This window comes from Microtus ochrogaster, chromosome 21 (genome assembly GCF_000317375.1).
Source record: "Microtus ochrogaster isolate Prairie Vole_2 chromosome 21, MicOch1.0, whole genome shotgun sequence".
Taxonomy (NCBI): Eukaryota; Metazoa; Chordata; class Mammalia; order Rodentia; family Cricetidae; genus Microtus; species Microtus ochrogaster.
Genome location: NC_022022.1, coordinates 25,422,825 through 25,435,467, shown reverse-complemented (window position 1 = coordinate 25,435,467; position 12,643 = coordinate 25,422,825). Strand labels below are relative to the sequence as shown.

The 12,643-nt window shown below is 47.4% G+C and overlaps 1 protein-coding gene and 2 non-coding genes across 3 annotated transcripts in view; 1 reads left to right on the top strand and 2 right to left on the bottom strand.

Annotated features, from left to right (window-relative positions):
- Nucleotides 1-7,349, top strand: part of LOC113457209 — a 17,111-nt gene extending 9,762 nt beyond the window's left edge. The window contains exons 2-7 of the mRNA XM_026783890.1: nucleotides 554-713; nucleotides 2,274-2,405; nucleotides 2,971-3,154; nucleotides 5,376-5,491; nucleotides 6,323-6,417; nucleotides 6,586-7,349. Of these exons, the coding sequence (XP_026639691.1) occupies nucleotides 554-713; nucleotides 2,274-2,405; nucleotides 2,971-3,154; nucleotides 5,376-5,491; nucleotides 6,323-6,417; nucleotides 6,586-6,755 (857 nt within the window). The 3' untranslated portion in view covers nucleotides 6,756-7,349. The remainder of the gene's footprint in view (nucleotides 1-553; nucleotides 714-2,273; nucleotides 2,406-2,970; nucleotides 3,155-5,375; nucleotides 5,492-6,322; nucleotides 6,418-6,585) is intronic.
- A 2,555-nt stretch (nucleotides 7,350-9,904) lies between these two features.
- Trnap-ggg lies at nucleotides 9,905-9,976 on the bottom strand. The gene has a single exon. It is a non-coding gene; the product is annotated as a tRNA-Pro (tRNA).
- A 1,754-nt stretch (nucleotides 9,977-11,730) lies between these two features.
- Nucleotides 11,731-11,894, bottom strand: LOC113457284. The gene has a single exon (XR_003377909.1). It is a non-coding gene; the product is annotated as a U1 spliceosomal RNA (small nuclear RNA).
- Between the last annotated feature and the right edge of the window lie 749 nt (nucleotides 11,895-12,643).

The window sequence follows — 12,643 nt, the reverse complement described above, 5'->3', positions numbered from 1 at the left end:
AAAAAAAAAAAAAAAAAATTATCCCTACTACCTTTTGCCTCTGGGATTTTAATCTCTCTTTTCTGTAAATCTCACTTTCACTCTTACTCCATAGCTGTTGAGTGAGTTAGTAGCTGGCTCCTTGAGTCCTTCCATCTTCTTCTTGGGCTCCTCCTTATTCTCCTCTCAAAGTTCACCCTCTGTTTACCCACTCTGCCTGCTAGTCCCACCTATCCCTGCTCCTGTCTCGCTATTGGCTGAACATCTCTTTATTAGGACCATCAGGTGTTTTAGACAGGCACAGTAACACACCTTCACAGAGTTAAACAAATGCAGCATAAACAAAAGTCACACAGCTGAAAATAACATTTCTAAATATTAATGGAAATATCTAGCAATGGTGACTGGGGAAGGAGACATGGCTCATGGGTCCCAACTTGAGAACAGTTGTTCTGTTCTTTGGGGGTCTTCATGCATTCCCTCTTCCTTAGGCCTCTTTTGGGGACTCAACATGATCTCTCACGGCCCCATACCATCTAACTGGACAAATTCACTGATATTTATCTACCTACAGGGAGTGCTGGAAAAACATCAATCTCAACCTCCGTCACTGAGCAGGAGCAGAATATGAACAAAGTCGATGAACTGACCCTTCAGCTCCAGATGATGACCAATGAGAGGAATGAACTTCGTGCAGTCCTGGCCAATTATACCAACAATGATTTGAACAACAGGTAGTCATTATGTCCACTTCTCTGGTGGCTGTCTTGACCCTCCTGTGTCCACCCCTCATTCCTCATGTCACTTGAGGCTGCACCTCCAAGGTGTCCTCCTGCCCAAACTACTTTTCCCATGTGCATCTGAGAGGCAGAACTTGAAGCCTGGGCAGGAGTGAGATGGGGACACAGGCTGCTCTGCCTCCTCTTACTGAAAAGCAGAGCCTGCGGCCTGAGTCACATTCTATGGATGGGGCAGCAGTGTGTGAGCTCACAATGTGCATTTCAAAGAAGCCTGGATAGGTGTTGGCTTGTGGGAGATGCTGGGGCTGAGTTCATGGGGAGTCTTTGTTTCTGACTGGGTGATTTCTTGTTGGTTGCTCGGAGAGCAGGGCCTGGTCCACTAGGTCCATCTCAGTGTGTGATTGGGAGGCCTGCAGCTCATCTGAGAAGCCATCTGCTCTTGTTTCTTGTACTCTGAGATAACGCCACCTACCTGCCTGTTTCTGACATCCTAATTGTGTATGGGTTTATGTGGGTGAAGGCTAAGGGGCCCAAACATTGCCAATATGGCAGTGGCAGGTTTTGCCTTTTTCACTTCCCTCTCCCTTGATAAAACATTTAATTGCATTCCTAAAATTAGTCCCCAGGGCTCATTCCTTCGTTGGCCACTGACTCATTCCTGAAGACAAACACCGAGGTCCAGAAATCAAAATTTATTATTTGACTGTTCTGGCTTACCTGTCCAATCAGGTCTCACCAACTCATCCTAGCACAGACTTCCCCTTATCTCATTAAAACCCACGACTGGAAAAAAAAAAAAAACAAAAAAAAAAACAAAAAAAAAAAAACAAACCATTGCTTGCCTTCAGCCCTTGCCTGATTCAGAGGCAGCTCCCTTCCCCCCATTCAATGATTACTCCTCTGAGTCACTAAATCTTCTTTGTGCTGTGATGTCTGAGTGTGTTCTGTACTGTCTCTGAGGGGTTCCCTTATAGTGTGTGTGTCCGTCCAGATGCTGTGAGTCAGAGATTGGTAGTAGGGCCGATGATTTGTTTATCTCAGAGTCTCAGGTGATATAAGTGTTGAGGCCAGAGAGTCCCACTTTGAGCATCCCTGCCCTCATTCTTCCAGGTTGCCTTAGTGACTTAATGGAATTCCCTGGGGAGTTTATAAAGTCATTGTACTGTATGGTTTCCTCCATGGAAATCCTGATTATGAGTTCTGGGCATCCCTGTGAAAACAGGAACACAGAATAAACATTTTTTTTTTCTGAAGACAGGAGACATGTCATTACAGGTTTTATGTAGGCCCAGACCCGTGGCACAGACTCCTGGGATATCTTTAAAAAGAGCTAGTTGTTCCTCCAGGCCTACTAAAGAAGCTCATGTAGCTCTGTCTGTCTCTTGACACTCTGCCTTTCTGCCACTGGGGCAGCTTAGCAAGTCTAAGAAACATCAACAGGTCCTAGTACCTAGGATTCAGGATGTGACATCCAGTGGACTAGGATAATCCAGACACACCCGTAATTCCTGTGTTCACGGGGTTCTTTGTTCCTGGGCCCATGCTCTACCATAGGCTGAAATCTGAGCTTGAGGAGCTGAAAATAGATCATCAGAAAGAGATGTCAGAGCTGGAGAAATTCCACAAGGAAATTAGAGAGAGCTCATACAAGTCCAAGAAGCTGACTGAGCAGATCAACTCCTACCGGTGAGTGTCTGATTGGATGGGACCCCTGTACTTCGGAAGGATAGCTTCTTCCCCCACTTTGCCTTTGAACCAAAGTGAGGGCTGTGGCTAGCTTGTTTACCTTGTCCTTGTCCTCCCAGACTGATTTCTCCCAAGTGCAAGGAGTTCTGAGAGCCCCTCCCAACATGATCCTGTCAGCTTCCAGAGCTTCTAGATAGAAAACATGGTTTGCACCATGAATGGTCTCTGGGACTCTGACTCTGGGACTCTGACAGGGGCTTACATAGCCTGTTGCTATGGGACACAGATGTGGAATGTATTCCCCTTGGGTCCTCTGTCCTCCCTCAGACCATGTTTGCTCTATACCTGGTGATGGTCTCCCAATACCATGATCAGTGTAGGACCGGTGTGTGTTGGGGGTACAGAGTTCTCAGAGGTGCATCACCTGGGGGACACTGGCCTGGCTAATGTGGTCTGCAGTCTGAGGTTCTCTGAGGACATGGGACCTTGCAAGGAAGGTGGTATTAGTAGGTAGGAGTGGCAGATGGAGGTGGACTGGAGCTCATCATTGCTTGTGATGGTTAAGCACCCTCCACAGCAGGCTTCTGGGGGAATGGACACAGATGAAGGAAAAAGTGGGCATGTTGAACAAAGACAAGAGAAAGCTGAAAGCAGAACAGATTTTCCTGCAAGAGTCCTGTGAGGAGACAAGGAGGCTCTGTGAAGACGCCCATGAGAAGATCTATAACCTCTGGAGCAAGCAGCAGCAGGTAAGCTGAGGCAGCAGGAGCAAGCTGCCCACCTATCTAATCGCACACACACATATATATGTACACCATCATGTAACCATCCACTCAGTTACCCAGCTGACCACCTCCATTCCGTCTAATGGTTCATTTCTGGGATCCTTCACAAGTCGCTCTGGGGAGTAACCTCTTGGAACACACAACCTGACTGGAAAACAAACCATCCCGCTCTGGTAGAAGCTGCAGTCCATTGAGGGAGATTAGTAAATCACATATCACACACCTACATGTCGGTACGGTAGGAAGGGTTCTATGCTGGGAGCCACATAGGGAGAATCACAGAGCTTTGAGTGAGTGTGTGAGTGAGGACAAGGGCCTGGGGATCATTTGCTCGCTAGAACAGAATATTTCTGTTCCACTTAAGCTACCAGGCCAGAGCTCTTTGGATCTCCCGTCTCCATACAGGTAGAGCTTCCTATCTTTTTCTGCCTCATCATCTTATTGCTAAATGGTTCTTTTGGTAAGAAAGAGAAAGGACTTGGTGTTTTCTCTCAACTTTTACACATTTTCACTATTTTGGAATTAATATGTTTTATAATACAAAAATTCAAACCCCAGAGCTTTCTTGAAAACAAAAAGTAGACTTCTTTCCTTTCACCGAACTGAGGTAACCTCCCAGGAAATGTCTGGTTTGTCTCGTTGGCTTCACAACACAGAACCTGGCAGGAAAGACCAGTTGAGGATGTGTGTCCTTCTCTGCTCTGGGTGAAAGGTGACTGTCCACTAACGACTTTCCTGCATCCTGTTTTGTTCTTCTTCTCATCATTGCCTGCTACCATTTTTCTTTCACCTTTGTCTAATCTTGGTTCAGTTGGCTTTGTCCTTGGATCTTGGCCTGGATTTTATTCTTTAAGAAATTCTGAACTTAAATAAATAAATAAATGAAATTCTGAACTGCAGAGGTGTCTCCCTCCAGCAGAAGTCCCATGACCACGCTGAGCTGTGAGAACAGGCTGTCTTAGTACAGCCCACTTAGGCTCATCATAGTCTATAGCACTCACTACATGTTGTGTCTGCAGTGCTCAGAAGCTGCTTTCATTCCCAGCTTCTTTACGCTGAGTTAAAGTTGGCCTGATGAACGTTGGCAGAAATGAGGACCTCCCCGGCATTGCTATGGTGTAAAATGGTGTAGCCCTGGGAGAAGCTATGTATAATTTTTCAGAAACTTGGATTGCAGTTACAAGATGACCTTGTGATCCCAGAATGAGAAGTAAGGGTTCACAGAGAATCTAGGGGACACCCGGGTTATAGAAGCATTCCTCAGAGCACCGCCAAACCAGAAAATATTCAAATGCCCTTCATTGATGAGTAAACATTCAATGAAGTCAAGCCCTTCCATGGAATACTGTTAAGCAGGAAATAATACATGCACTCATTTGGCCATGAGTCAGTCAGCCTTCTGCTACTTAGAGAAATCCCCTACATAATCATCTTACTAGACGGAAAGGTTTATTTGACTCCTGGTTGTAGAGATTTTCTGGTTTTCTGAACTCATTCCTTGAACTCATTAGGCCAAAATTGAGGTAACCTGTGGTTCAGAGAGCTCCTTTTGGAGGAAGCTGCCCCCCTTGGAGTCACTGGGAAGGACTGAGTGAGAGCAGGGGGCTGGTCCACCACCAGGCAGTGGTCCTGTACCACGGAACTAAGCCTTTATTGTACAGTCTGGAAAACTTGCTATGCAAGCGTGGCTAACTGGGTGAAGGAACCCTGGCATCCACCATTTTGTGGCTTGGGTTTCTAAGGCAAGCACTACATTGACTGCTCTGCCCACTGCGTTCTTCTCCCAGGGACCAGGCGTGCATGTAGTGCATAGACACACAGGCAGGCAAAACACCCACACATGTAAAGTAGAAATAAAATGAAAACTTACCAAAACAGAGACAGAGTTCACAGTTCTCACCACATCACCCCATCCCTGTGCCTGGGTTAGGGTACAGATGGAGAGGGTGTGGGCTAATGAAAGTTAGCTCTCTTCTCTATACGATCCCAGGTGATCTCTTCCTCCAGTAGTGTTAGCTAGGAACTACACATGTGGATGCAATGCAGTGTGCTTGTATGTGTGCATCCATGTACTTCTGTGTGTTCAGGAGTGTGTGTGTTTGTGTGTGTCTGTGTGCATGCATGCATACATGTTTACGTGGGTGCAGACAACCCTGTCCTAAGAACACAATTTTCTAATGATTAGGAACAACAAAGACTGGAGAAACATCTTCATTCCCTACTGAAGCCGAAGGAACTGGTTACCCAGCAAAAGGACTCGGCAGGAAAGCTGCAGCATCACTTCACGGAGTCCCAGATGAGGTAGGAGCACGGACTGGCCGAAGATGGAGCCTAGTGGATCCCCTGTACCTGGATCTCTGTCCTGGCAAGGCTCCCAGCCACAGCCAGGGAAAGAATACCGCAGAGTATCGAGTTGGCTAATATCAGGAACTTTTGTCCAGGAAACAATATGTTTGGTTATTGGTCTTTTGAGGATCATGTCCCCTTCTTCTCTTGTGAGAAGCAGGAGGTCGATTGTGAGGGACAGTGTGTCCTCTGCCACTTTATTTTCCTTCAGGAACATCACATTGAGAGAGACGTTTCTAGTCTGTGGCTGATTTGAATGCAGCCCACTCCTGCTGGTTGCAGGCTCTCTGCAGGGTTCATCAGTTTCCTGTGAGAAGATTTACTCTGGCCATAAACAGATTAGGAGCTGACAAATTAACCCCATGCAGGTTCTGAGCTGTAGGAATAATCAGAGCCTTCTCTGCAATGTTGTGTAGGCTCCACTAGAGGGCAGACATGGAGTTTTACAGGTTGTTCACATTGACCTAGTATCCAATCATGGCCCGGATTAGCTTTCCTGAACTGTGACTCAGACATTGACATTTCTCCAAATTAATGTTTTTGGGCTGTTGGGAAAATATATTCTTTTTTTTCTAGTCAGCACAGTGTATTTTCAGTTCAACTTTTAGCAGTTTTTAAAAGTTGAAAAAATAATCCATTCCAGGGGCTCTCTGACCTTTTTCCCTTGGGAAAGCAGAGAATGAGCTCAGCTAAAAGGTGATGCTGGATTGTGTAGCTAGTCGGGGCTCAAAAGCTGGCATGGCAGGGCCCCACCAGGCCTCCGTCCTAGCTGTCCATCTCCTCTAGGTCTGAACATCTCCAGCATGAACTGGAAGAGACCACAGCCCAGGAGGAGAGCCTCCTGCAGATGGAGCTGCTGCAGCAGGAGCACTATGTGCCAGGCAAGTGAGCCACCATGGAGCCCCATTCCCACCAACCTGGATATTCACGGTGTGGGTTTTCTTCCTTGACTTTATTTTACTAAAGTTGAATAGGTCCTGATTTTTTTTTCCTTGCCAGTGTCCCAGAGAGACAGTTTCTATGTCTGATTTCCACTTCTTCTCTGACAGCACCTCTTAAGAGAACCGAGAAGGCTGGAGGAAGCCAGAGACACCTTGAAGGCATGACATTCTACTCTCCAGGATCCAGGCCTCCTCTGAAGAAGCCACATCCTTTCTGCTGTGAATTCAGCATTGAGGAAAACATCAACCTACCATCAGAGGATCCAGCCGCAATCTGATCCACCTCTGTTGGCTCACATCCAGAGAAAAGACTACATCATAAATAAGCTTGAGATTCAGAGGACACCCCATGAATTACACAGAAGCCTAACATCCATCACCTAGTGGCCCTGGTGTGGGTAAAACAACATGGAGGGAGTTATGTGAGTGAACAAGAGTTAATCTGTTAGCTACTGTCAAGGGCTTTGGCAAGCTGACTCTATATGTAATGTGAGATCTGACAAGGAAGACTCTGTCACACTGCTATCCAGATAGACCACACCCAAAGCCTAAGATTCTCTCTCTAGTGCAGAGCTGATGCTGACCCCATATCACGCACAAGTGTTGGTGATGATAATTCCCTACAGAGACTAATCCACTTCCTCTTGTCTCATGTTATTGATTTCCTTTTACTTAAAGAAAATTCCAAAGGAAAGTGGGAATTTTGCTTAATTTTATTTGGTTGGTTGTTTTTGTTATGTTTTAGATTGTTTTGGTTTGGTTTATATATTGGGATATCTGCATCAGTTTTTTTGGTTTTCTTCATCTTAGTGTAAGGTTTTGTTATCTTTTGTTATTTATTTTGTTCTTTCCATTGTTTTAATAGTTTGTTAAGGTTGCACACTGTCTATAATGACCGCTGTCTTAAAGCCCCCGTTGAATAAAATGAATGTTTTATGAATAAAAAGCTATTTCCAACTTTCCTCTCTTAAGACTCTTCTTTAGTCAGGTGAGCTGTCACACTCCTGTAAACCCACCACTCACAGGCGTGGATCTGTATCAGCAAGTTCCAGGCCACTTGGGCTGCACAATGATTTCCCAGCCATGGGCTACACAGGCAGATGGTACCTTGGATATGGATACGGATGGCATGGCCTGCTCTGTGTATACCCAGTAGTCTACAGAGAAACTAGACATATCACATCCTCGGGGTCATATATTCAGCTTCAGTAGAATGTGGTACACACACTGTACAACACGTTCATGACATCATCATGCAGAGAAAACTAAAGGGAAACACAATTAACTGTAGCTGAGGGTTTTCTGTGTTCTGCGCTGTCCGATTGATGCTTATAAATAATTACTCTGAGGCTTAATATTATAATTGTTGGAAGATGACTCAGGCTTATTACTAGCTAGTTCTTACATTTAAATGGACCCATTTCTATTAATCTGTGCATTGCCACATGGCTGTGATTTACCACTAATTCTCTGGCATCCCACTCCTCCAGTGGCTGGCTACATGGCATCTCCTAGACTCTGCCTTCCTTCTCTCTGTATCTCTGTTTGGATTTCCTGCGTAGCTATAATCTGCTTGACCCTTGGCCAAATCAGCTTCTTTATTAAGCAATGGCAGTAAAACATTCACAGCATACAGAGGGGCGTCCGACATCACACAACTACATTGTTCCTGGCCTCTCGGGAAATGAGAACATTCAACAAAAGAGTGTAAAAAAAAAATAAGGAAATGCAAAGCAGTCTTTCTCTGGTTTTCTTGAAACGTGGGTGATATGCAAAAATGATAACCGCACAGCAGAAATAATGTCCTCCAAGACATGTTGGGTCATTTTGTGGTGCTTTTATTTCTATTGTGGGTGTTTTGCCACTACATACATGCAATTCCCAAAGTAGCCAGATGAGGGCAGTGGATGTCACCCGGTATGCACATTAAAGACGTTTATTTGCTGTCATGTGTGTCTTCTTAGACAGCCAAAAGAGCTCTTAATGCATGAGCCACCTCTCCAATCCCTGCTCTTAACTTTCTCCTCCCAGTCATATGTGCTCTGCTAGTAGATTGGATCACCGCAACCAAAGACAGAAGTTTCTTGAGACCTGTAGGGACAGGTCCATGAAGTAGGCATGCTAATTGTCTTAGGCTGCCATACATCCATGCAGGGCTCACATCGGTTTAGGACTCTGCCCCAGCATCACTGACTGTCAGACTAGAAAGGATTTTCTTCACCTCTCATCTAGGATGACAGTGCAGGTTAGGACTGTCTAATGAAATGCAGAATTTGAGAAGACCCTGCTGGGGGTAGAGGTGGGGTAAGGAACCCCTCTTGATAGTCTAACTAAGCAATATTTGGAGGAGCCTTATGACTAGCTGGAGTAAAAGGAGCTGTAGCAGGGGCTACATACCTCCTGTGGAGAGTGTTTCTGTGCAAGACTAGAAAAAGGGAGAGAGATGGTAGATAAACGATAGATAGGTAGGTAGATAGATAGATAGATAGATAAATAGATAGGTAGGTAGGTAGGTAGATAGTAGATAGCAGATAGCCCAGAGACCTAGGGCAAAAACTTTTTTTAGACCAGTAGTGTTGGTTTTACCCTAGGTCTCTGGGCTATCTACTACTGGCCTATCTACTATCTATCTGTCTATCATCTACTCTGGTTCTTGGTTACCCAAGCAAGTGCTGGGTGTGGGTTCCTTCTTGTGGAGTGGGCCTGAAGTCAAATCAGACACCGGTTGACTATTCCCACTGTTCTGTGCCACCATTGTCTTTCATATTTTGTAGGCAGGACATTTTGTAGGTCAAAGGTTTTGTGACTGGTTTGGTTGGCGTCTGCTTTTCTCTTTCAATAGCCCACAGAGTACCTTCCCTCAGCCAAGAGACTAGAAAGTAGGGATGCAGGCTTCCTGTATGACCCAGCTTGACTTCCCCATATTCCATGTGTAGATGTTACCTCAACAATGGGACCCACTTGCAGTTTTTGGAATTGAATGCAGCCCAGTCCTACCACTGGAATCCTTGCCTGGTGAAGGAGATGGCCAGTTGAGACTCCATTACTAGGAGCCATCACTAGTAATGGAAAGGGCAGAAAATAGAAAGCAAGCTTTCCCACTAATGTGTTATTACTAAGACAAAATACCAGATAGGAACATTCAGAGTGAGCCTGCATCAAAACCAGGGGTAGGGGTGTTGCTCAAAGATGGTGCTTACTATGCCCTGGTCTCAGGGTGATTGACAATGAAGGCGATTTTGTGTTTCCACCTGAGACAGCGTGATCGACAGTGAAGACTCCAAACTGCAAACTGTAATAATAGTGTTTGAGTTCCTCAATGTCAGCAGGACTTGAACTAGGGAGACTGGAGTCTGTGTCAAGATATTAGCTAGGCGTGGGGACACGGGGCCAAGAAAGCAGCACACCAGACGGGAAGGACAATAATTGCCGTGACTCGGATTCGAACCGAGGTTACTGCAGCCCCAATGCAGAGTACTAACCACTGTACGATCACAGCGAGCCACGCCGAGTGATGTGCTCTATAGCGGATGCTCACCCAAGCCTCAGTCAAGCTTAGCCCGGCGCGAACCGGCCTGTGCTGCAGAAGTGATTTCTCTAAAGCCGCTGGGTTGGGAGCGGCGCCGAGTGCACGCGTCCGTGCCTCGGTTAGGTGGTGAGGGCAGTCGCTAACTGAAGTCTGTGGGTCGATACCACTCCTGCAGGTGTAGTATTTCCCCCAAGCACGCGACAGCCTTTCATTGCCCTCCTCTCCGTGGTGGCTGGGCCACCTGGGGAGGGGAGGGGGGAACTAGCGGTTCAAAGCCTTCCCTAGACGCCGCCCACCGGCAGAGACCAAAACCGTCACCGCCAGTCCCCAGACTCCATACCAAACACAGCCGGGCCTGCCTGTTTCTGTGATTTATTTTGGTTTTTCCACATCCCATGGTTTTCGAAATAAATCGGTTCCAGAGTTTTGTGATTACGAATTAGGCTGTGGTCGCCTAATTCATATGCATATGAATTGTCATATGCATATCTTTAGCCATTGGTAGAAAGTTTACCTATTTTATTAAAATCTGGCCCGTTTCCTGTGCTTTGGTGAGTTGTTGTCCATAATTTTCCTTCATTAAGGAGGATCCCCACTCTCCGTCATCCCCAAATAAAACAAAGACAGCAGGTGGGGGGTGTCCACAGGTGCCCCCCTCAGCTCTCTCACTCCCCCAAAAAATTAGCTTTGTTGTTTTTCCTGCCAGAGGCCAGGCCATAAAGAGACAGCGTGTGACAAGTAAGGAAGGTCTTAAGTACGTGAGCTGGGTTTTTCGTGGGCTTCGGGAATTTCTGAGAAGGATGTAGGGATGTGCACTTTCCAGTTGCCAAGTTAGCACACAAGTGGCTGCAAATTTGGAAAAGTTAAACGCCCAAAAGTTGTAATTCCTGGGTGGCTTTGAACCACCAATCTTCTGATCAACAGTAGAACCCACTAACCGACTGTGCCACAGCCACAGTTCGTAAGGCTCTGCCGCGCCTCCTATGTGATTTCGGCTTCACTGCGGCGGCCACACCTGGGTTGCCCACCTTGCGGGGGCCGAGCATCCGCGTGTTCCACGGCCGCTTCCCGAGCTCACGCGAACGCTATGGACCCGGCGCCTCCGGGACGCTGGGACCCCGCAGCTACCCGGGTGTCGGGGCCGCGGGGATTCCACGCTGGCGGACTCACCGTCCAGGCTCCCGATAGAACTCCGCGAAGGAGACCAAGTGCGCTTAGGGTCCGATCCTTTGCAAACCCGGAGCACGGACACGCGAGGAGCTGGTCACCCCAGGTGTGTGCTGGAGCCTCGGCGCGGCCCCGTGTGGAAAAGGCGAGTGCAGCGCCCGTGCTCAGGCGGTACAGACGGGTAGAAGGAGGGACTTGACCTGGAGTAGAGAGGGACGAGGGTGGATGCTTCTGCGACTATACGCCGCAGGGATCTGAGACGGAGCCGCGAGAATGGTGACTATAAGAAGACTGGAGCTTATGTTTAGGGAGATATAAAACCACGAGGGGTGTTTCGTTTTGTTTTTAATTAACCAGAAGAATTGCTTCTTAGCCAGCGGTTGATGTCTTTCAGCTAGAGGTGTGCGGAGTCAAGGAAGGTGTTGACTACCAGGCCAAAAATCTAAGATAAGAGAGGATCACTTAAGGCGAGATCAGTCATCTAGACACATAATAAGGAAAATATAAGGAGACTATAAGAAGAAAACAATAGTTACCTCTTTTTAAAACAAAGATAAGAGGGGAAAGCGCGAACGCAGTCCCCCACTAACAAAAATTATACAGTCGAGTTTCCCGCATTTGGGGAAATCGCAGAGGTCAACACACCCCAAGTGCAATGGGTGAGCCTCGCCCTGGGAAAACCACCTAAGTGATCATGGTATCTCCCCTGCCAGGTAAGTATGTTTTCCTCACCCGCAGCCCCCACTCAGCCCCACCGGCCCTGCACTCTGAACTCACGGTCACTTCTCTGCTTTTTCCAGGATCGCCCCGGACGCGCACACTCGATTCATGCTCCCCGCTGCCACCCGCAGACCCGCGCTCTCTTCCACGCCGCGTGGAAATCCCTCGCATTTCCGCAGAGGTTGCGGATGCAGCAGCCCCTGCGCGACCCTCATCTGCATAGACCACGCCCCCAACTGACACCCAGGGGTGACACTACACCCCTCCCCTTCGCCCCGTTGGCTTGGTGAACTTTCTTGCTTGCCGAGAGCTGGATGGAGTGTCGCAGGACCAGAGACAAATCATTTTGTATTATCTCCCACCCCAAATAGCCTATGGCTGCTCACCGCTGTGGCCTAACTGCCTTGTGGCTGGTTTTGGTGCGTAGCGACAGACCCCTGTCTTCCGCCAATACGAAGTCAGAGAAGCCAGGCAGCAAGAGAGCCAGCCCTACAGCAGAGGTCTCCAGCTTCGGTCGAACGAACCTGCCTACCTCATGTCTCCACCACTGCAATTTACAAGACTCTTGATGTATAGTTTTCTCTGTTCTCTTCTACAGAAACACCATGAAACTGACGCTATATCGGGACATGGTATTTGGGATGACCCGAGTCTGTGTTTCTGGTCCAGGGGACCCACTCTGCCCTCTCTGGACCTCCTCAGGCTCCTACATATGTGCCTTGAACACATACAATCAGGCACAAATGCCCA